The sequence below is a fragment of the Choristoneura fumiferana genome, chromosome 12 (assembly GCF_025370935.1).
Source record: "Choristoneura fumiferana chromosome 12, NRCan_CFum_1, whole genome shotgun sequence".
NCBI classification, from domain to species: domain Eukaryota; kingdom Metazoa; phylum Arthropoda; class Insecta; order Lepidoptera; family Tortricidae; genus Choristoneura; species Choristoneura fumiferana.
The window spans coordinates 16935923-16960910 of NC_133483.1; the positions used below are offsets into that span (position 1 = coordinate 16935923).

At 36.3% G+C, this 24988-nt stretch overlaps 3 protein-coding genes across 3 annotated transcripts in view; 2 read left to right on the plus strand and 1 right to left on the minus strand.

The window, feature by feature from the left end:
* Positions 1 to 24988, minus strand: part of LOC141433520 (calcyphosin-like protein) — a 111424-nt gene that overhangs the window by 52649 nt on the left and 33787 nt on the right. The window lies entirely within an intron of this gene.
* stan (Protocadherin-like wing polarity protein stan) overlaps positions 7370 to 24988 on the plus strand; it is a 266412-nt gene continuing 248793 nt past the window's right edge. Inside the window, exon 1 of the mRNA XM_074095820.1 lies at positions 7370 to 7544. The gene's annotated coding sequence lies outside the window, so the exon portion shown is untranslated. The remainder of the gene's footprint in view (positions 7545 to 24988) is intronic.
* On the plus strand, positions 12116 to 23958 carry LOC141433517 (uncharacterized). Its single transcript, XM_074095583.1, has 2 exons — positions 12116 to 12325; positions 13356 to 23958. The coding sequence occupies exon 2, from the start codon at positions 13490 to 13492 to the stop codon at positions 23159 to 23161; it is 9672 nt and encodes a 3223-aa protein (XP_073951684.1). The 5' UTR covers positions 12116 to 12325; positions 13356 to 13489; the 3' UTR covers positions 23162 to 23958.

Here is a 24988-nt window from a genome sequence, read left to right on the forward strand (position 1 = left end):
GGAACTTTGCATTTTTCCAAGAATAGCAAAGCACAAGATACCTCCGCCATAAATAAAACATACAAACAGAAATTAGATAGTGAACTCAGTCCACAATTTACAGGAAAGACAAAAATAATTTACTTAAATCCTGCTAGTTATATTTATAGAACATGTGATAGCTACAGTAAACAAAGTACAAAAAAACAAAGACTATTAGATACTGAAACTGAAGACAGCAAGTTTTCAACAGTTTCAACGATTACATCTCATCATCGCCCTCTTTGCAAGTCAAAATCAATCGAATTTAATAAATCAAAACGTCAACATGAAGTTCCACGAGAAATCGAAACAATATTTCCTTTAGCGCGCACCAACTTTCAAAAAAGTAGAAGTGAAATAATCTTATTAGAAAACAATGATGTTAAGGGTCGAAGCAGAGACAATTTAAATATTCCTAACTATAGTCAAGAAATTGAATTCTATTCGGTAAGCAACAAAAGTCGACCCTTAAAGAAAATAAATGAACATAACGTTAACAAAGTCAAACCTGTCAAACAAAACGTTAACAAAGGCAATGAATATTCAATAAAGTCACTTTTGAGTAGTCCCAGTAATTTTAAAAGGTTTATAATCCGTTGTTCGACACTTTTTAGGCGAAACATTAAGACACAGGCGACAGTCAAACTAACGGCAGTTAAAACCAAAGTAAATGAAAATGATAGCAAACAATTTCACAAGGAAACAGAAACTTCTTTGAAACTACATCACAAACAAATAAAAGTGCAAGATAATTTAAAAAAAATTAAAAGTGGTCGTCGTCATAAAGAATTTGATTGTATGTCAGGTTCAGAAAAATGTAACAGTCTTAAAATGACCACAGCATGCCGAAAAGATAAACTCGATAAGAGAAAGCTAAAAGAATCTGCCCAAAACAAAGTAACTAATTCGGTAGATGCTAATTCGTTTATTTCAAACATTTCAAATAATGTACAAATTAAAAATAGTTCGCATCCTAGCAATTACTACAGACAAGAGAAATTATATTGTGGATATGCTCAATTGCATTCCAATAAAGTTGTTAACAAAAACAAAGTTCGGTTGTTAAGAGATTCAGTACATAAAAATTTAGCGTTACCACGACTTCGTTGTCTAAATGATAAAACTCAGCCGAAAAAATCCGTAAATTTCAAAAAAACAAATTGCCAGGTCATGAAAAGAGATGTAGGGACAAATTGTATTTGTAAAAAGAAATTCAAAAATAAAACAAAATGGGTTCAAGCGGAATTACGGGATGAGAAGACCGTTCTTATGATGTCAGGGGACAGAAAAAAATATACGCCGCAGTGTGGAACAAGTGATCGAATGAGATCAGCACGGAATAAATGTGAAAAAGAAACAAAGAAAAAAAAATGTGGATATACATTTGGGATTAAGAAAGACGAAGCAGACAATAGCTCACTTACCAAGGAATATGTTGCAAAAGTCCCACATGCCAAAAAAGAAATGAAAATAAAGCATACGATCACAACTAAATGCAAAAATTTTTGGAAGATAAATAAGCCTCATAATGAACAAGCATTTGAGGAGACGTACCCGTGTTATAGATATGTTGATTGCAAACCAACAGGCAAGGAAAAGAAAAGCAAAATAAAACGATTGGATTTACACAATGAAAGTAAAGTGAAATGCACACAAACTCCACCTAAAGTCAAAAAACCGAAGTGCACTAAAGCTGCAGTAAAAACGGCTGTTAAGGCCTTGCAGGTAGATAGTGAAAAGCTTTTAAAAGTATTCGGTAAAGTAAATCACATAAAGTTTTCTATTAAACCCAAAGAATTAACTACATTAGCATTAAAAAGCGATGGTAAAAAAAACGAAGCTACGAACTGTGACAAGGTCAAACAAAAAAACAAGTATGTTAAAACTGTGGACGCGGATCTTTTTATATGCAGTAAAAGTACAAGTACTGATAATCTTATTCGAGCAAAATTACCTGCTAAGCGGAAAGTAGTGAAAAGGACTGCAAGGGTTAAGAAAGCTGAAACGTATCCATCGTCAGTAAATAACGAGAACGATATTTGTACATATATTAAAAATGAGATGAAAACTGATGTTGGAAGACCTGCTAAGCTAAAACATCAAAAAAATACTGTAAGCGCTATAGAAGCTTTATTACTACACGAGCCTGCTAAGATTAACGATTTTGATTTTTACCCATGGCGTGGAACTACAATTTCAGTAAAGAAAACTCAACCAAAGATTGCTAAACAAAAGAAAGAGAAAACTAAAAAAAAAGCTAAGAAGTGTATATCGTCACACAAGTATTTCAAGAATAGGGATAAAGATGTATGGTCAGTTTCAAGTACAAGTACTCCTAAAAAATTGGCAGTGAAGACATTTGCCAAGCAAAAGCAAAAAAAAAAGAATGCAAAAACTAAGACAGGTCTATCATTAAATAAGGCTGTTATGACTCAAGACATCCTTGTTTCTTCATGTTGTACAAATACGACTCCCAGTATTGATAAGAATATTGGTATTAAGGTATATGCTAAACATAAACAAGAGAGAAATACTGCAAAAGGTAGAAAAGCTTTACCGTCCAATAAAGCTGTTGAGACTAAGAGTGTCTGTGTTTCTTCTCGTAGCACAAACACAACTACAAGTTGTGATAAGAAAGTTGAAGCTAAAATAAAAAAGAAAAAACAAGATGCTAAAAGAGCCGTATCGTGTCCGCGTTGTCCACGCACTTCGAAAGAAAAGACTGCTGCTCACCATAAACAACCACATTCAGATTCTATTAAATGCACACAAACTAAAAACAAGAACAAGGCAAAGCAAATAAATACTACACTTGAAGAAAGAATCGCTAATCAATATAAAGGTAGGACGAAAATATGTACAACTGAGGACAAGCAAACAAGTGCCTCAAGTAAATGTATGCCACCACTAAATCCAGATGCTCCGGCCAAGTATCCGACAATGATGACGGCAAATAGAACCAAACAAATCTGTTGTGCTTTTTTTACATCTGGAGCCTGGCGTAATAGTAGAGCAGCTATTTCACAAAACAATCAAGCTTCTGCAGCATGTGTCGACAAACCGCTACAAACAAATCTTCAAATCATGACAGCTCATGGAATAACATGCAATATGGAGAAACAAAAAAATTCTAGGAAATCTAAATATGTGAATGCGGTTTCAAAGGAGAAAGCGTTAAAACAAGAGGTAAAAATACCATTATCAAAGTCAAGCCCATGTTGTATTTGTGGAAATGCAATTTGTGAGGACTGTAAGGTTATTATTTTAAATAATAGCGTCGAAAGAGGACAGAAAGGGAAGAAATCGATAAAGTTTAAGAACATAGGCGAAGGAGATAGTAAGAAGATCAATGATTTTAAAGGTAACACGAAACCGACTGCATCAAAAAATATAAGTGTTAAAGTGGTCAGTCCAGATATTAAGAAAAAAACACAACAAACAAAAAATAAACGATTAGTGAAAGAGGCAAAAAAGATGAAAAAATCAAGTACACAAACGTCTACGTACTCAGTGAAAGAAGCACGAACGATGGAAAAATTAAATAAAACAAAGTGTTTATGCTCGGTAAAGGAGGCAAAGAAGTTGGAGAAATTAAGCAAACAAAAAAATAAATCAGCAGTAAAAGAGGCAAAGAAAATGGAAAAAATAAATAAACGTAAACATAAATACATAGAAAATGAGGCCAAAAAGACGGGAAAAAATAATAAACGGAAAAATATCAGTATACCAACAGATAATAAGAAAAGAAAAATTCTTAAAGTAAAATATCAAAGTGTTAAAAATGATCAATCACCAAGAATTGGTGTTAAAACTAAACAAAAGGAAAAGAATGTTGCGAAACGGACAAAACGTAGTAAGAAATCTATAAATGATCCCAAAGTAAAGACGATAAGGATTCCCTTTGCCTTCTTAACCCGTTCGCGTACCCAAAAAAAGAACCCAACTGATACTGAATGTGAACAGCTTTACAAAACAACGTTCAGAAGAAGAATTATTCTTTTTATCTACGTCAGAAGCTGTTGTTACTTTGTACGTGGCCTGTTTCGACGACTACTGGGTTGTTTGTTATTCTCATTGGGGGTTATTGTTTGGACACCGTGCATTTGTTGTTTTGAATGCTTCAGAGAATGCCTCTTTTGCTGTTGCACCCCGTACAGATAATTAGAGCAATCTGTTGTTTTGTTTTTTTAATCGACGTTATTTCTTGGCGAAACATTGATAATCCGATCTGTTGATGTTCACCAGTATTAAATTGATAATGTAGCAATTGTGAACATTAAAATAATCTTTATAGGTCTTATATTATAATAATTGATGAAACAAGAAATTTTAAGAATAATCGTGTCGTAATTAAAATGAATGAAGGTGAAAATGAATTTTTAGCCTCTACTGAAGTCGAAGTTAAAGAATAAAGTAATTCTATCTTCGGCAGAAGCCATTAGTTATTCCAGTTGGACATATTTGTTTATTCACAAAAATTTAGGCCTACATCTGGCTGGGGGCACGGTAGTGCCCCCGCCAAGTCGAGCAAAACAAAACCAAAGGCACGGCCGTACCATACTTTTCTCGAAGCCATTCAGACTATTTTCAACATAGTGTTTAGAGGAAGAGATAATATTTTAAGGAAGTATAAATATTAGGTACTTACACTATTATTGCCAAGAGAGCTTCGCGGTTCATGATTTATGTTGTTGTTGTTCCTTTAAAAAAATATGGCTCTGTCCATTGGAGGACAATTTTGCCAGTGTCTAGTAGGTTTGCCGTTGTACTGTAAAAAAAAAACTAGAAAACGAAATATGAGAGGTAATGGTGGATGAACGATGACAGCCATGATTTATGTTATTAGTTATGTTTGTTGACAAAGGTTGGCGTAGGTAATAGTAGTAAATACCGTGACCGTCAAACGGTACCACAATAAATGACATAATATTCTTCCTCGTCAGGCCATATGATGTCATTGATTAATACTGTAGAAGGTTCCACAATGGGCCATGTCATGATTCAACTGATTTGACCATACAAGAGAGTGGCATTAACATCAAGTAGGGACCAGCAATAGCAATAGGGTAGGCGGCAACACTGCGCTGCCTATTCTCATGTTAACCCTAGCGCTGCCTACCCTCATGGCACGCACCAGAAAAGAAGGGTCTTTATATGAGGTTGACCTAAGAATGAGAATGCTATGTTTTTAGTACCTACTTTAGTGACCTAGTCTTAGTACTTTAGCAGTCTCTATTGATTATAAATACAGAAAGTTCCTATGGAAGACTACAGTCTGACCCCGTGATTTTAAAATTCACGGTACAATTTACGGGAAGGAAAAGTATATGATGTGCTTGTCTTCCTTGATGGCTGCGTCCCATATTCATCGATACCTACAGAATATACATAATATAACATCATCTACATGTAACCTTACTAACATTACTGATGTGAAAGTAATCCTGCCTGTCTGTCCGTTTATCGGTCTCTCTGTTAGTAACAGTCTGTTACGGGATAAAGGTAACAGACTGATACCTGTTAGTTCACGTTTAAACCGTTTAATCGATTTAGATGAAATTTGTTATGTGGATAGTTTGAAACCCCAGGAAGGGCACAGGATAGTTTTATCCCGGAAAATTGCATAGTTCTCATGGGGTTATGATAATTACGTATTCTTCACAGACAGAGTAACTAACATAGTCACACAGACGTATCTGTGATACACGGTTTTAACGGAGAAGCAAAGTTAATTAGTGAAGTTCACTGACAACATACGCGTTTTACTGACTTTTACCCAATAGGTACCATTGTTATTGTATTACTAGGAACCACTATCAATACAATATACCTATGCCATCCACTAAGACGCGTGATTTTGTCAAAATTAGATATTGTAATAAGAATAACGGCACGCGTCACCGTGAATGACTAAATCCGTACCGTAAGGTGTCCGGAATAACGAAAGAACTTCAGGAGGTGATACAGTCAAAATGTGTTTTTTTTTATGTACTTACATACTATTTTATAAACATGTTTTAATTAAGTAAGTAGGTAAATGGTGGTCCTTGCGCCAGATAGGTCAATGCAAACATTGCAATTTAGGTACAGTTGAGTTCATAAACTTGTGAGCAAAATTTTGATCAAAAATATCTGAACACGCTTCTACGCCGTTAACAATAGAGTCGTATTCAGATATTATTGATCAAAATTTTGCTTACACGTTTATGAACTCGACTGTACGTGCGGACCGCCCTTAATCTACTTACTGCTAATTCATAGTTATGAGTAAATGCCGTAAACGGGACTTATCACGACACGAATATTTACCTCGACGTTTCGACCACATTGCAGTAGCTGTGGTCACGTGTAGAGGTAGAGATTGGTAGAGATTTATGGCATTTATGTAACTATGGGTGAAAATCACGAAAGTTCAAAACATTACTTACTGCTAATTATGTGATGAAGTGAATAAAATATTGTGTCGTATATTATAACAATGCCTTATAAGTATCATAAATTCTGTCAAATACATAATAAACTGCATGTTTTAATTATTTGAAGTTGTTTTAACATTCACTTATTTCAGCAAAACTTGAATTGTAAAAATAGTATTAGTTTCCGATTTGTCAGATTCTTGTTTCCCCTGAAGGGTAACTTGGGCCTTTGGGATTAACTCGGTCCGGCCTGGTTTTATTATTGCTTTGAGAACATGGCTCTTTCCCATCTGGTTGGTGTTCATTGATTGATCACGTTTTAATGTTTTTTTTGTACGTTTTTATGTGGTTTTCATGTGGGACAAAGTAACCCTCCAATGGGTCAAAGTACCCCGACCTTACGGTACTTACCTAATATCCTAGTCACTAAGTGTTAGGTGAGGTAAATGCAAAAGTTTGTATCTGTGGGGTACCAATGTGCGCTGCTAGCGCGGTCTAGAGCATTTAATGGGTTATTTTATTTTCTGTTTCTCGATCGCTTAAGTGGCTTGAAAAAGTGAAACTAAACGTGTCTATCATTTTTCACACTCATTTGTTGGCACATTTAAGAGTATCACGTCGAAATTCTTTTACCTAGTTCTGTAGAAAGTAACACCCTTTTAAAAGTTCTACCTACTTTTATTGTAGCATGCTATTTCTAACCTTTCATTCCACGATTTTTCAGGAATACTATACAATAAGAGCCATCTATGAATTTATTGCAGCACTAATTCAACAAGCTTCGAGCTCAGTTTGCCGCGCTAGAAAAAAGTGCGTGGTGGCATTCCACAGATGGCGCTAGAAGCGATTAAGCTGCAAATCAAGTTTATGGGGTTCGTAGACCGGTGGCCGGTAAAGCTTTGCTTTGCTTCTGTTCCCTTAGTTTGCGTTTGCGTCTGAGTGCGTGTGCCGGCTTGTGCCGCTCTAAGTTAGCGTTGGAAACTCGCGAAGTAACTTGTTTCGTACTTTCTTTGAGTGGTGAAATTGAGTGTTTGTGATACTTGTGCGTGTTTCTTTGAAGTGAAGAACCGTTGGTTTATCTGGAATTTAGTTGGGGAACTTCTAAAGGTAAGTTAAGTTGAATGCAACCTGTCGCGCAGGTGTCTCGTAAGTCAGTAACCTTCTTGATGAATAAATTCAACTCTGCTTACAACTTTCCTCGTACGGATGTCACCCATTGATTGAGTTTTGATTCATTAGTTGCTCAGCTATCGGGTGCTTAAATTTTACCTAGTGGTTTACAATAATATAATTTAATACAATAATTTACTTAATAAGCAGTTTAAAGCAATATACCTACTGCCCTCTTGAGGCTAAAGGCAGTCTCTCAATTATCACTTCAAAGTTAAATATCTCAAAAACGGCTTAACCGATTTTGATAAAACATGTCTAAGAACCATCGCTAGAAACCCTGCCTTCAAATAAAAAAAAACCCGCATTAAAATCGGTTCACCAATTTAAGAGCTACGGTGCCAGACAGACAGACATACAGACACACAGACACACATAGCGGTCACACTTATAACACCCCTCTTTTTGCGTCGGGGGTTAAAAATAAACAACGCTTTTGAATTATTTAAGTATACCATTTGATGCAAAATGTATTAAGCTACACCGATTGTGTAAATAGATACTTACCGCCTTTTACATAAAAATAAAATAAATGAAACGGTATCCAAGCAATAGGGGGCCTTAGCGAAGCGATCCCTTTAGTTAATAATGTTTTGGCATTGGCAAGGATTTAAAGAACTCTACTTTTTAACCCAGTACAAACAGTCGAGTTCGTAAACTTCTGAGCAAACGTTTGTTCAAAAATATCAGAACACGCTTCTACGCCGTTAACAATAGAGTCGCGTTCACATATATAATATTTTCTTTTACCACTGTATACAGTTATACCTATGTTTCACAAATAAAATACTTTGACTTTGACTTTGACATATGTTTCTCGAAGTTTAAGCAAAGTGCATTAGGAGAGCATTTTCATCTAGAGTAAGTTGTTGTTTATTTTGAACCTCCGGCATTGTAAGTTTAATGCCATTGTCTGTCTGTCTGTGGCATTGTAGCACTCAAACGGATGGACCGATTTCGATGCGCTTTTTACGTGAATGCGAGTTTCTTGCGGTGGTTCTTAGCTATGATTCATAGAAATCAGTTCATCCGTTTTTGAGATCAACAGTTCTAAGTTGGTTTGGTAATTTACTATAATAATCCGTTATTGTGTAGTGGTCACACAATGATAAACCCCCTTGCAAAAAAATAGGGCACCTATGGTTTTTCAGTTTTTTTTTTAGGCATTGAAGCTTAGAAAGTAAGCTTTCATGCACATTAAATACAAAATCCATAGGTGCCCGTTTTTTTTTTGCAAGGGGGTTTATTACATAATAAACAGGGAGTGGTCACACTTTACGCTGATTTAACACATTAAAACAAAAAAACTTTAAAAATACAGCACATACAATGCTTTACCACTTTTTACCATCTAAACATAGTTACATAGGAGATATTTTCTTCTAAATATGGAACCAGCTTCTTGGGACAGCATTCCCGGCGCGGTAAAACTTAAGGGTGCCTCTCCAGTGATACCTCTTGTGTTGCGGGTGTCCATGGGCGGCGGTGGTTGCTCCCCATCAGGTGACTTGCATGCTCCTTTCCCCCTAAAAAAATCTAGGTACCTGGGATCATGATGTTGGTAGACGCGTTGAAATATGTGAAGCTCATTAAGGACTACCTGAACGATCTTAGGCCTAGGTCTATAAAATGTAAGTGTTACCAGGCGTCATTGCCGTGTGAAAACCTCGCAGGTACAAAAAAATAGAGTGTTTTTTTATGCGGACGTGTATTACAGTCACCAGCATTAATATCTGCCACAGCGGAGCGTGCAAAAATATCTGACACGTCCTTACGGCCCTAGAAATAGAGTCGTATCAGATATTTATGCACGCTTGTTGTGTCAGATATTGGTGCTGGTGACTGTACAAGATTTTCTCATGAATAAAACATTTTTGAATTTTTTTGTTACGAGGTTTTCACCTACTGGAGGGCAAAATAGAAGGAAAACGAGGTAGAGCAAGACCATGACTGACCTATTTTAACCAGGTGAAGGAAAGGGCGGGTGTCTTGTCGTACCAGGAAGTCAAACAGCTGGTCAAAGACCGTGCGGAGTGGCGATTACTCCACCGACAAGAGCATAGCTCTTTAATTTGAGAAGAAGACGAGGTTTTCACACGGCAGTGACGAGAGCAAACTTATAGCTAAAAGTTAATTCTGTTTCACGAAAGCTCCGCTTAAGGAAAGCCAAAGGCCGTATTGCCTAACCAATGAGTCGGTGGTGTTAATTTCCCATCAAATGACCCGCTAGCTCGTTTGCCTCCCAATCATAATAAAAAAATGTACCAGCTTCTAAATAGGTGCCACAGTGGATTACATACGATTCACTTGGTTCGATTGTAACGGTGCAAGTTGTAGGCATTTAATTAAAGTAGATCAATCATCGTGAGAGTTGCGGGCAACCGGTGGATGCAGGTGGCGAGTTGTCGTTCATTGTGGCGTTCTAAGGAGGAGGTCTTTGTCCACCAGTGGACGTCTTCCGGCTGATGATGATGATGAAAGTTAAGGTATTTTTAACCTACTTCAAAAAAAGGAGATTATCAATTCGGTTGTAGGTAATTTTTTTTATTACTTCAGAACTCCGTCATTTATGAACCGATTTTGTAATCTCCAGATAACTTAAGGGGCTACCCGAGGTTATCATCGATTTTTGAAAAGTTTTGAATCGTATCTCCTACTTTTGCACTACAGATAGAATTAAAGTCAAACAACTATCGGTTTTCCAATCTTTTATCTCCATATTTGTCTACATGATTTTAAAAAAAATTAATACTTAATTTTGTATGGTTTTTTTAAACATTGTCTGAAAAAACACTTATTTCGTATCTCTATGGACGTGAAAGATCTAACATATACGAAATCTACATATTTGGGTTCGTCTTTGACGTCTCTAAAAACTGGTCGAGGGTTTTCATTTGAAACTAATAAAAACAAAAGTTATGGCCAGAAAACCAATTTTTTATTATCATTGAACTTTGAAGTAAATATGGGATACTATATTGCTTAAAGCCGTTGTTGTTAATATCATAAGTTACAAAAAACATTAGAAAACTAAGGAATTCAGATCGAAGGTCATTGGGGCATGGGATCCCCTTAACCAAGTGCCTAAAAGGCTGTCTAGCACATACCTACCTACCTCTCAGACAAACTGATCGTGGATTGGAAACTCACGCGTCGCTGATTCGCTTCGCAGTTCAACAGTTCCTTGGAAACGTAAATATCTACAAAGGCTCTTGGTAATTTTAGTAAATTCACGTCATTTTGTCACCTTGGAGCGGGAATAGACGTGAATTTCAACCTTAATGAGTTAATGACTGGTCGGCTTCTACCTTGCTTTTACACGTTTTTTTGACATCATGAGAGCGTTTTAGAGCGTTTTCACAATATCCGATCCGATATCGGTATCGGACGACGATAGACGACATCCGATAGCCGACACCATGTGCTGCTTTCATATATTTCCGACAAATCGTTCCGATACAGCCAGCTCAAAATGGCCGCCAAGTATCGGGCTCTGCGCATACAGAAACAATTTAGATACACGCATAGCACACATACAAACTTTATCGTCCGACAGCCCACGGGCGTCCGATGGTGCCGTGAATGTATCGGTGTTGGCTCCGATATCCGATATTGGGCCGGAAAATGTGAAAGACAGGTACATATTTCATACATTTTACTTGCCCCGGTATCGTATCGCCGATCGATACCAATATATCGGGGTAAGTAAATGTATGAAATATGTACCTGCCTTTCAGATTTTCCGATCCGATATCCGATCATATTTCATACATTTTAATCGGGATCGGATAATCTGAAAACGCTCTGAGGGTTTTTCATTAACCAATAAAACGCTTATTTACTTATCCTTGCACAGCACAGCCCTCGTTTAAAAAGCTGAGCGGAGCGAAGATATATCAAATGAAGCTTGTCTATTGATTCATGAAAAACACATTCCTTGCAAGTTCGCAACACATCCATGGACGTACTGCTTAGGTATTACGTCCATGAACACATCCTCTCACATCTCTGGTGCAAACAACACACCTGTTAGAGCGTTTTCAGATTATCTGATCCGATAACGGTATCGGACGACGATATGGTCGACACCCGATAGCTGACACAATGTGCTGTTATGACATTTTTCCGACAAAATCGTTCCGATACGCATGGCCGCCGAGTATCGGGCTCTGCGCACACAGAGACAATTTAGACACAAGTATAGCACACATACAAACATTATGGTCCGGTCGTCCGACACCCACGGGCGTCCGGTGGTGCCGCCAGCACATCGGTGTCGGCTTTGATATCCGATATCGGGCCGGACAATATGAATTTTTATTTATTTATAAACATATGGTATATGCTAGTGCTACACTCTGACGGGATAAATCCCTATAATCGGGGCACTGCAAGCAGAACCCTTCATATGCCCTTCATGTGGGGCAAAAGTTATGACTGGCTGACAATACGCTAAAATCCAACTAAAATCATACCCGCGTGACAACGTAATGTCATGTTATTTTGAAATGCTTTTGCGTTGGCAATAAGAAATTTGTTGCAGAGTTGTTTTTCTTCATGTTATTCCATCAAATTAGTAGTGATTCCGCACCGAGCGGTCAATCATGGGCATGTGCGCAAGTCTACATGAAGGCGTGAGGTAGTTCTGGTGGTTTCTTGATCCCTTGCCCGATGGGCGGTTGACGGGGTCGCCACTTGTGTTGTGCGGTACTCGTGCGGTAAGACGACTTCAACTATCTGTGGCCTATTTCACGAAGCTACAAGTTACAAGCGGTAGTCTCTTTTCAAAGCATACTGTTAAACCAAGACTACCGGTTGTAAATTGTAACTTGTAGCTTCGTGAAATAGGGCGCTGGTAGTATCGTGAACGGTTGTTTCTCTGAACTTGAGCTCTGGTTGAGTTCGAAACTCATCAGTGTAGTGTAGTGTGGTGGTGGTGATAGATGGGTTTGTGTAATTTGTGTGTTCTTACAGTGTGGCGGTGGAGGAACTGCATGAACTCACATTTCTTGCATAAGCGTAGCTATCATAACGTCGCGGGTAAGCAAAGTAATTGTTTCAGTTTATTGACTACCTTCTGTTTACTTACCGTATCTCAGTAAGGCATCTCGCGCACTAGACGGCAATGAGTACGAGCAGCGGCCGCAACGATTAACTAAAGAAGCGGCCAGTTGGCCGTTGCGGCCAAGTTCTCGACGTTCATATTATGGTTTCTTTAGTTAACCTTTTCGCCGCCACGTCAAATAAAAAATACATCATCCATACGCCAGGCTGCCCAGGCTTCTATATTGCATCGTTCAAAAAAATTTGAATCTTCCTGATAAATGAAGAAGACAAAAGAATAAGAATAATAAATTAATCTTACTTATATAAAAAATGTGAAAGTTTGTGAAGATGTCTGGAGGTTTGTGTGTTTGGATGTTTGTTACTCAACCACGTTCTAAACTGCTGAACCGATTTACATGAAATTCGCTGGGGAAGGACATAGGATACTTTTTATCCTGGAAAATTGCATAGTTCCTGCGGGATAGAGATAAACGTATACTACGCGAACGTATAGTATAAATAACGTGTTTCAATATGACTTTATTTCCTACACTCTACACCTTTTAGAAAACACTCAATGCACTCTTCTTTGTGTTTTTTATTGTGTTGCTACTTTTTTGTTACATATATCCTTTTTGAGAAATATTAATTATTAAGTATGTTGTTTCAATCAGATACTGGACATGAATTATTCATTTACAGGTAACGTCGTCTTGTGATGTCATATGAAGTGGATGACCACTATGTAAAAATGTTATATTTGTTTAGTGTGAACGAGAAAGTTGCTAATACGTAAGTGTGTCTCGTAATGTTTTAAAATCGTTTGTTCTGTCAAAATGAAGACGCCTCCAGATGTGCCAGGGACAACCCGAACTTGTTCCTTCATTTCTTGTTTTTGTGATAGTTTATCATGCAAACATAGTTTGCTTAGGCGAATTTTATATTTAAGATCTGAAGGAAGCAGGAAAAGCGGAAAAGATTTAACACGCAGGGAAAGAAAACTCCTAAGCAAGCTGATAGCGGAATATGATAAAGTTAAGAGTGAAATTTTGAGTGTCAATAGAAACGAACAACAGAAAATTGATGCTCTACAAAGAAATACCAGTCAAGCCAACCGTAAAGGCACAGAGGATACTGAAAGTGCCGGTGCCATGCTAGAACTCGTCAAGTTAGTTGATAAAAGTCAAGCTTTAGGACACAATGAACTTAGCGAATGTTGTAGTTGTTGCATTTGCAATTCATCAATATGTTCCTTTTATAAGAGGCAACGTCACCGCCATAGTCACATGGGTCGTACAAATTACACCTCTAAATCCAGCTTATCTCGACATAACCGTTCCCTAAGTGAAAGAGCTTTACGTTTGAAAGAGAAAACTGTTTGTTCCGACCCTTGTACATGTACTACTAAGTTAAGCAGTGCGATAACAATTGAGTCGAAAAGGAATAATACCTTAATGCAGCTTAACAAGCTGCAATCAATGGATACAAATGGCACAGACGTTGACCAAAAGATGGACCTGAATAGGCCAATAACGAAACATTTAAAACATTCAATAGTACATTCAGAATTAAGCAAGAATCGACGTTTACGTGGGTCAATGAAATCATTTAATCGCAAAATAAGAGGGGAGGTTAAAAGACCTTTTAAGACAATAACAGTCCTCATAAAAGAAACAAAATCGAAATTAAAAGAATCATTGCTCAAAAAAGATGAAATAGTCAAATCTAACATTCAGGTTGAAGAACGAGTTGGTGATTCTTACAAAGAAATTCTCGGAAATACCAATCTTTTGACAAGTGGTGAACAAGTAATAAATACAAAACTCGATTCAAATTCAGAAACAATAGCAGAGTTAATGCAGGTACCAAAAACGCGTATTAAAACAAGTATCCGACCTGAAAATAGAGGATCTTACTTTAATTTGTCAAAAAATTCAGAATACAAACAAAAACAAGAGGATCAGAGACCGTGTCAACAAAAATTACTAGCCAAACCCTCGCAAGATAGCAAGATTCGAAGCAGGAAAAATATGAAATCGAGGTATGGAAAAGTCCAAACTAAAGGCAAGGAAACAAAATATTGGCCAAGCCATCTCACTTATTCGTCAGAAGAATCCACGTCACAAAATTGCTATAATTTACTGTCGTTAAGAAAAGCAAGATTAGCAGAAACATTGCGATTTAGTAACTGGAATATCAAGGAAATTATAGAAAAATCATTGAGTGATTTGGGAACTCAATTGGAAGTTATTCAACCTGTAATAAAGAGTAAATTTAGCACAAAAATTGGAACTATGACGTCAATTACAGATATTTCAAAAATATTTCTCGATATTGAAGGGAAAAAAGTTGTCAAATCGTCCACAGTGGGCATTTGTAATCAACCGACACTAGATTTGAAAGAAGGTACAAAAAATAAAGTCTTGCCAAATAATATCATGGGACCTGGCACATTGAAACCAGCTGAAAATGCGAATATAGAAAGTTTAGTTAAAGTAAAAAAGTCAAATAAAAAGTTAGACAAGAAATACAACAACCCGAAACAAGAAAGCAACCATAAAAAACTTGAATTATTAACAACAGTACAGCAAGATCAAAGCGTTGCTTTATCAGAGAATATCGATTTCAAATCTACATCAAAATCTCTATTACTAAGTAGCAATTATTCACAATTTAGTTTCAAAAGCTTGAATAGTATCACCGTCTCTGGTTTGAAAATTAATTTACTGAACCAAAGTTCAATTACAAGTTCATATGTACCACAATGTTTGTGTATAACAAATACAAAAGCTCCACTGAAGGATAGTTACTATAATGGTCATTCAAATGATTTAGATGCGTGTAAAGTTAGCATATCGGCTTGTAAAATTCTAACAATAGAAAAGCAAAGTGTTTCCAAATTTTCAGATAAAACCAAGGAGTTAGTTTCATCGGTAAGTGCCAAATCATCATTAAACAACAAAACCGAGGAATCTCATGTACAAGCAAACACCATGTTAGGTTCAACATTCAAAACAAGTCCTTTTGCAAATGTACAAACTGTTTATCAGTGTCAGCCTGTCAAGTGCCCCAATATTGTAGCCAAACCAAAACGAAGCAAAATTTGTCATGTGCCACACAAATGTGAATCACATATGAGCGTACCCATTGAATGTGATCCCAATAAATGCCTTAAAGTAGTGACAAAGCGAGTCTTAAAATGCGAATCTTACTCCAGCCAGTCTTTGAGGGAAGCAATATCGACTTTAAACATAGCATGTCCGTGTAAATGCCAAAAGTGTCAAGTAGCTTTGCCTCCTGATACTCATTGTCAACGAAGGAAGACAAAGGAAAAGTTTAAAAAATTGCAATCAAAATGTCCAGATAGGTGTTTGACACTCACTCCGAAGATCCATCAATGCCAGAAAAAGAAAGTAGACAAAAAAAATAAAAAATCTCAATTGAAATGTCCAGATAAGCGTTGCCGTGCATCTACTATTTCCAGTTGTTCAGATAAAAGAGATCTATCAGTATGTGAATCACAAATGTTCATACCAATTAACTGCAATCCGAGTAAATGCCTAAAAGTTGTCACAAAAAACGCTTTAAAAAGTAAATCTCGTTCCAACCAATCTTTAAGACAAGCAATATCGGCGCTGAACATAGCATGCCCATGTAAATGTCAAAAGTGTCAGGTAGCAAACAAAAAGTTAAAACAATCACAATCAACATGTTCAGTTAGGTGCGCGCCGCTTCTCGAGATAAAGCGTCAAGAACAAAAATTAGACAAAAAGTTGAAAAAAATGCAGTCTAAATGTTCAGATAAGTGCTTGGCATCGCCTTTCAAGATCCAATGTCCGAAAAAGAAATCAGATAAAAAATTTAAAAAAACGATATCAAAGTGTCTAGATAAGCATTGCCCTACGTCTACTGCCATTTCTACTAGTCAAAGTGAAGAAAACCAATGCATAGCTGGTATATCATCAATATCATCTCCACAAGGAATTAGATTGTCGTGCAGTCCACGTCCGTCGCCATGTCCTGTACAATGTGATCCCAAGACCACGGGACTGTTGGCAACAACTACTCTTTTTATTAGACGCTGTTTCTGCAAACAGAAACTTAAAGAGAATAAAGAGATTCAGCAACAAATGCTGAAATGTAAGAAGAAACATTCAAAAGAAAATAAAGTGAAACTTACAAGCAAAACATTTGAATGCGGTGATCGTAATTCAGTGTCGTCTTTAAATCAGTCATGTGATTCTACAATGAAACAGAAATCCTCTAAAAAATCAAAAGCTACAAATTTTGTATATGACAACAAGTATCCAAAAGAGCTATTATGTAAACCAGCATCGCGTAAACAAGGGATTAAAGTTTCGAATTATAGTTTTAGGGTAGAATATTGCAGAAGTCCATGCCCCTTATCAGACAAAAACGCACCGGGGAACCACGCTTCATCGGAATGTAAATGGGAACTCATAACTCCCCGCACAAGTCCAGTATTTTCAATAACATGTAAACCGAGTAAAACCCCATGTTTTGAATGTGAAAGTATTTCGAAAGAATATATAAAAAAGAAACCTTGCAAGAAAAAAAAGAGTGATAAGAGTTCATCGTCAGAAATATGTGTGAATTTAAAACCAAAACCGGTACAGTGTCCAGCAGTAAAATGTAAAAAACCCCAAAAACCACAAAATAGTATAACAGTATTAACTGTTTGTAAAGAAAAAAAAACTTGTCCATCAGTAAAAAGTAAAACAAAACGAACTAGTAAAAAAAAAACTAATTGTACTCAAAAGCATCAAGCAAGTTGTCAATTAATGAAATGCGATTACAAACATTGCATGTGTAAGCCGCCGAAGTGCAGTACTAGTAAGCAAAGTAAAGGTTCATCAATAGAATGCAAAATTAAACTTTCAGAAAGTCACAAAAGTGTAAAAGTCGGTAAAGATAAGGCTAAGGCTAAGTGTTGTTCATCAAAAGAATGCGAATGTAAACAAATAGATCCCCATAAAAGTATCTCAGATTGTAAAAGTTGCAAGCTGCAAATTAAATGCATGCCACTAAAAAGTGAACGTCAATCAACGAAGACTGATAGAAGTGTAACAGTTTGTAATGTAAAGGAATATAAGTGTCGTCCATTAGTGAAATGTGAATGTAAACCTCATGAAAATGTATCAATTTGTCAAAATTGCAAGTTACAAATGAATCGTACGTCACTAATTTGCAAATGTAAAACTACAGAGTGCCATAAATGTGTAGCAGCTTGTAAAGACAAGAAACAGATTAAATGTGAGTGTAAACCAATAGAACCCCACAAAAGCTCATCAACTTGTAAATATTGTAAAAGTAATAAGAAAACTAAGTGTGAGTGCGTAAAACCTCATAAAAGCGTATTAGTTTGTAAAAAATGCACACCACTAATTTGTGAATGTAAATCTATTGAGCCGGATAAATGTAGAACCGTTTGCAAAAAAAATGTAGAATGTGGATTGAAAGACATAAAACCCCCCAAAAAAACATCGGTTTGTAAAAAATCCAACAGTAATAAGAAAACTAAATGCCAATTACTGGAATGCGAAATGAAACAGTTTAAGCACTGTACACCACTTGTTTGCGAATGTGAAAGCGTTTGTAAAAAATGCAAAGGTGAAAAACAAGCTAAGTGCCAACCACTAAAAAGCGAATGCAAGTACATAGAACACTATAAAATTGTAACAATTGGCAAGAAAGACAAAAAACAAATTATGTACTGTCCATCAGTAGACTGTGAATGTGAACCTCCAGTTAGGTGCAAAAATAAATCACTTAGTAGAGCACAACAACAAAAATGTTGTCAACCGCTCGAATGCGAGTGTTTTTCTTACATGGCCGATTGTTGTAAAGATAAAAAGAGTAAGAAATCACAAATACCCCCTCAAGATGAGGATATTACGTCAATTAGGCAGTTTATTAATGCTGGTATTTTATTTCTAACCCGCTACTTCAAGCCTGAAACCGAAAAAGATGAAATTGAAAATCATAAAAAGAAAAAAGTAAAAACCAAAAGACCTAAAGCCAAAAAATATGACAACGTTTGTCCTCATTGCGGCCATACAACTAAAGCCTCTCAGACTTCTGGCAAGAAAACAAAGGCATCATCGAAGAAAAATCAAGCTAAACAACATAGGACCGAGGAAGTAAATCGGATGTGTAAGCATAATAAAGTTAAGTCATGTTCAGCCCCTAGGCAACAAATGTTGTGTTCAGGATCAAAGTCTTGCAGTTGTCTGAAACCACAAAAGCACAAAAGAAGGCAATGCGAACATAAGACAAAATTATCTCATAAAAATAATAAATGCATGTATGATATTGAAACGGAAAACAATGGTATTAAAGCTTTTATTATGAATTTTTTTAGGAAAAATAACAAATGCACAACAACAGCAGAAAATAAGAATATTCAATGTCCGAAAGCAAAGATGAGTACAAAAGGAAATAAACTTGCTACTAAACCATCTCACGCTTGTATTTATAAAGCGAAGAAAAGTAAAAAGAAACTTAAAAAATGTGTCTCGAGAGGAGATACTGTCTCTAAGAAATCTAATGCAACGACGTCTACGTGTTACTCTGTCTCCACTCAGTGTTCTAAAAAACCAGCAAATAAGATAAAGTGTGCCCATTGTGAGCATAAAAAACCAAAATATACTCCGAAGGCTTGTAAACAGAAGGGATGCCATTCCAACATAGGCGATACGGGACCCATTGTAAAGCATTGCTATTGCTCGTCAAAATCTTGCAAAAATGCGAGTAAGCACAACTGTAGTAACTGCCATCAAGTTTATTATGTTGAAACTCAACCAAATTGGAATAAGTGTCATAAACCACTGTTTAAAAACGTACCATACGAATTTGAGCCCAGCTTCTGTATATCAAGCCAATACAATCGCGATGTGAATTTACAAAAAACTATATGCAGCGATATGGAAAATATGCATAAAAGTCCGTCGCAAATGGAGGATGTTAAAACCAAAACGAAGTATTCCGCAGTTGGAAGAGCTTTAATGAGACGTTTGTGTAATTTAGAGATTCAGACTACGGATTCACAGGTACCAAGCCCGAATAAAACTACTATTGGCAGAGTTCCTATTGACGTAGATAGGAGAAACTGTCAACAAAAACGACACCTCCCTACCATGCAAGCGCACAAACTCGTATTATCTGCGCCTAATGAAATCAGTACAATATACCCTTACACTCCAAAAAAAAAACTAAAACGAAAAGGCCTGGCTAAGAACGAAGTATCACAAAATCTAAATTATAAGCAGGAAATTGGCCAGAGTCCTGAAACAGGTATCAATTGCAAAAGTCAGAGACATGAAAATTACGATGGATTAAAGCAGAAACAGAAACACATAGCAAAACGAAAAATAAAAATGTCTAAACATATTTCATCACGAGGTACATATAATGTTGATCAAGTTAAAGTCACCGTTCAAAAACAGCCGATTTCTTCAGGTATAACCAGAATCAAAAATATCTGTGTTTCGTTATTTACACGTCAAAAAAAGACTGCACCCAAACCAAATATGTCTAAATGTCAAGACGATTGTAAAGACAAATTATATCAAACAGTTTCATTGAAAATACCATGTAATAAACGATGCTGTTTAGTCGCAAGTGTGATTTGTACAAGCTCTAAAAGTGATAGTCAGCCTAAAAAACAAGTTATAGTACGTACCAAAAAAACCAAAAGTATTACTAATCCGAAAATTCTAAAACACAAAGTTGGGACAAAATATTATGATCTCATTTCTAACCAACAAATTGAATCTTGTCCGCAATATCAATCAGGCGACACCAATGAACAAGTTCTAAATGTACCAAATATTTGCATTAATAATAAATATCCAGATACTGTATGTCAAAAAGAGATATTAAGTTATTTTTGTAAACCGCAATTTGATACTGAAAAAGGATTTAGTCCTTACGCTAGAGATTACACCGTGGGTTACGCATTTAGGTCGAGGAAACAAAAACACAATTATCATCATCCTTGTACATCTGGTGTACAAAGTAGCTCTCGAGGGTTATTTAAAAATACTAAATCGGAAACGGAAGATAGAGATTGTAACGCGCGCAGCACCAATCTCAAAATTAAAGGAATTCTAAAGAAAAAACCCAAAAGCTTGAGTTGCTGTGACGTATGTTGTGGTCACAAAAAACGCACTAATAGCCCAGAAAGAGGAAAAGAAAGAAGCTCCATATATCACGAAAGAAACGAAATTAGAAGTAATTCAGCGGAACGACGGAAATTCAATAAAAAACTCAAAACCTCAAGTTTTCGTCACCAAATCACCAATACTCTGGAAAGGGGAAGAAAAGGAGGCTTTACAAATGACAAAGCGAACGAAAGGAGTAGAAGTAATTCATCGAAACGACGAAAATTAAAAAAAAAACACAAAATCTCAAGATTTTATCACCGAATGACTAATGCTCCGGAAAAAAGAAGAGAAAGAGGTTTCGGATATCACGAAGAAAACGAAAGTAGTACAAGTAATTCAGCAAAACGACCAAAATTCAATAAAAAGCACAAAATGTCAAGATCATATCATCAAATCGAAGATACTCCGGAAAGAGAAAGAAGCTCCGTACATCACGAAAAATACGGAAGTATTAGAAGTAGATCACTTATAAAACGAAAATCAAAAAAAAAGCACAAAGGCTCAAAAGGATATTACCACAGAAACGAAAAGAGTACAAGTAAATCAGCAGGAAAACGAAAACTCAATAAAAAGCACAAAACCTCAAGAGCAGTTGGACCAAAACCCTGCGATAGTACCTGCCTTGTTAATCTGACACGCGAAGGCAGATTAGAGAAACCAAAACCGAAAATGCAAAAACCACTTAGATTTAGGAAAACATGCCGTGACGACTGTAAACATATGAAACATTTGGAACGTGTGAAAATAAAGAAAGAAGAAAAGAAGATTAAGGAGGCTCGTTCTCAAACAAAAAAATTGACATCACGGAGTCCCTCTAGCTTCCTGCGTAGTATCACTAATAGCTTAGTGGTAGGTTTCGCTGGAAAATCTAAGACATCAGTGCCTCAAAAGAAGAATGATGCACCGCCAACTCCTTTATTTGAAATCCATATAGATTCTAAAGACTATAGAGTATTAAACAGGGAACAAACTATTTATTCTATATCTGAATGGCAAAGGAAAGAAATGGAACGACGAACGGCTGAAGCTAGACATGGAAAAGCCTGCAGGTGTTGTATATGCGTACGTTCTGCTTTGCAACAGTCTTCACATACACGAAAAACGAATGCTAAAACTGACATGATTTTAAAGAATCCTAGTATTGTGGAATGCGTCTGTGGAAGTGCGGTGTGTGATAAAGAAAGGAAAAAAATGATAGACCAACTAGAACAAGAAATTAGTAAACAACAGGCACAGCAAAAACCTTGTGTATGCGGCAGTAAGATTTGCGCCAGAGAAGCAGAAATAGCTTCACACAAAAAAGTAAGTAAGGTAACAGGAAAAGGAAGAGGAAAAGGAAAGGGCAAGATAAAGGAGAAAAAAAAGAAAAAGAAAAAGGTTAAGGAAAAAAAAGATAAAAAACATAAAAAAGATAAACATAAAAAGGAGAAGGAAAAAAGGGAAGAGAAAGAAAGGAGAAAAATGGAAAAACTGAAAGAAAAGAGGGAAAGAAAGAAGAAAAAACCAGACAAGGACAAGAGAAGGAAGGAAATAGAAAAAGCACAAGAAAAACTACAACGAAAAGAAGAAAAGAAAAAGGAAAAACTGGAAAGGGAAAAAGAAAAAAAAGAAATGAAAAAACCGAAAAAGCCTAAAAAAACTGCAAGGGAATTATTGGATGAGAAAATGAAAAAATTCAGTGATGCTCGGAAAAAAGACTATGAAAACTGGCAAAAGAGTAGAGAGTTCAAACGAGATAATAAGTATGAGGTAGCTGCAAGAGAACGACACAAATATTACGTGGCAAAAATGAATAGGCTTGAGAGTAATGCTACTCAAGAGCGAAGTGAACCTGACATGCAACTTATAGCTAAGTCTATAGCAGATCTTTGGGACGTTAGTGCCACATGCGTGCAAAGCGCGGCGCGGCAAACTTACAGAAGAATTATGCAACCAGAACCCACAGACAAACATATTAAGCGACAGGATTTCAAAACAAACCAGTTCGTAATACGTACAACTTTCAGAAACATTCAGAGAAGACTTCTTCTCACAAAGATCTTTGGTTTCATTGGCAAACTGGGTGGTACTTCAAATAGGTATAGAAGGAAACGAAAATCTCCTGAAAATTGGGGCTGCAATATGTATATGCAAACCCTGAGAGTGAAACGATGTGTTTGGTTATATAAAACTTGCCCGTGGTTTTATCCATACTGCCTTAATATCATTACTGTTTGGAGACACTTTGCCTTTTTTGTATTGTTCTTCATCGGTGCAATTTTATGGACACCGTGTTTCTTTTGTGTGGAACTTTGTAACTTACTATTGTGTTGTCATTGTTGAAAATATAACTGGTGGATTACAATTTGTTAGAATTTTTTAAATCTGATGATATTACGTTAATAAAGTGTTTTAGTATAAAATGTTAACTTTTTCATTACGATTTACTTTTTAAAGGCAAGCAAGCATTGTTTAGAAAGTTGCAAAACTCACTGGGTTATATTATGTTCTGCCAAAGCGACTGTTAATACGAAAGGTAAGGACAAAATGAACACTCAACACAAATTAAAAAAAAACGCGTCGACTTTAGAACCTCCTCCGTTTTTTTTTCGTCGGTTAAAAAACAACTAAAATAAGTTTAGCAAGCAGAGCTCAGGCCTAACACTTGGAATCATAATTGTCTTTACCTCTTCTACTCGTACCTGTCACACGGCATAAGACGAGAGTAGAAACAGGCGATGAATGCGATCGCCAATGTCAGTGCGTTAGGCACTATGCTTTGGGTTAGGAGCTAATAAAGGTATTGGCAGTTGTATAAGTACAGATTTCACAGTTCACACCCGCCCGTGACTTATTAATTTAATTTTTTTGAAATGTTCTATTGTACTGTTATCCTGACAGTAGAAAAACCAGTCAAAATGCGTGTCGGCCACGCAAAATGAAGGAACATCATTATGAAACAGGAGGCACCATAATAATAATAAAAAAAACTTTATTTCAGATTACAAAAATCTTTATTATTTTTTAGTCTCGTTCTAGTAATAGTCGATTATTAAACGCAACGACGCTAGAATTTAAATTTCCTACTTGAATCAAACGTAGAGGGACAATACGTAACTACCTAAATTTTTATTTTCTTACAGGTTTTTGCCTCAGTAGTTTTTCAAAAATTTTTCTCTTTCGATTTTCAGACTTGTTGGAATATTAGATTAATATAATTTAATACTGACTGATTATTTGTGTTTATTTATCTTATTGACTTATGTTAGTAGCTTTCTATGTTAATTTAACTTAATTTAATAAAAAAAGGGTTTTCTTCACATAACCATTATGTATTAGACTTTTCATACTTGTTTGTTTCAACGCGTTCTTGTGAAAACTCAGAGAGTAGGTAAGCGTAGCCGCATCACTAAGCTGTATGTCAAAATTGTAAGGTCAAAACCGAGGATGGGTCGAAAAACCCGAATCGATATAGCAACGCGGAGTGGATGCAGCCGAGTAATGGTAAGGGTGTAATACCTACGTGCAAGGGTCCTCCCCTCTGACTCATAAAGAGGGTGGCTATGCCTCTCCCCCTCACGTTTGAGGATTTGGTCGATATTGCTCTCTTTTGTTTTCGCACTTTGAACGCACTCGCCACTGACTCGGTTTGGGGGTAGTTAGTAAATTGGCATTTTCATTAGAATTTGTGGCATTTCTTTTGCAAATAAGGATTTTTCGTTTTTTTTTATTCTTACTTATCAATGGTTTAGTAATGAAAGAAGTATTTTAATAAAAAAAAAAATGTTCGTTTTGCGACAAGCCAAGTCCGTTCATCCGTCTGTCCATCACAGGGCTATATCTCAATAACCGTAATAGACAGACAGCTGGAATATGTCCAGATAATATTGTATTTCTATAGCTACATACGAACCATACCGAACCGGACCGAACCGGTCTGAGTGGAGAGTCTTAGGCCTATGCCCAGCAGTGGACGTTTCGACTGACATGCTGATGATGATGATATTAAAATTACGCCCTTCTGCGTACATTTTGCAGGGCCCTGCTAAAATGATTTTAAATCCGTAGATACTTAACACAACTTTTATTTATGTAACCTTTTTGTTTTTTTTTTGTACAATAAAGAGTATAAACAAACAAACAAACAAACAAACTTCCATTTAGAATAGA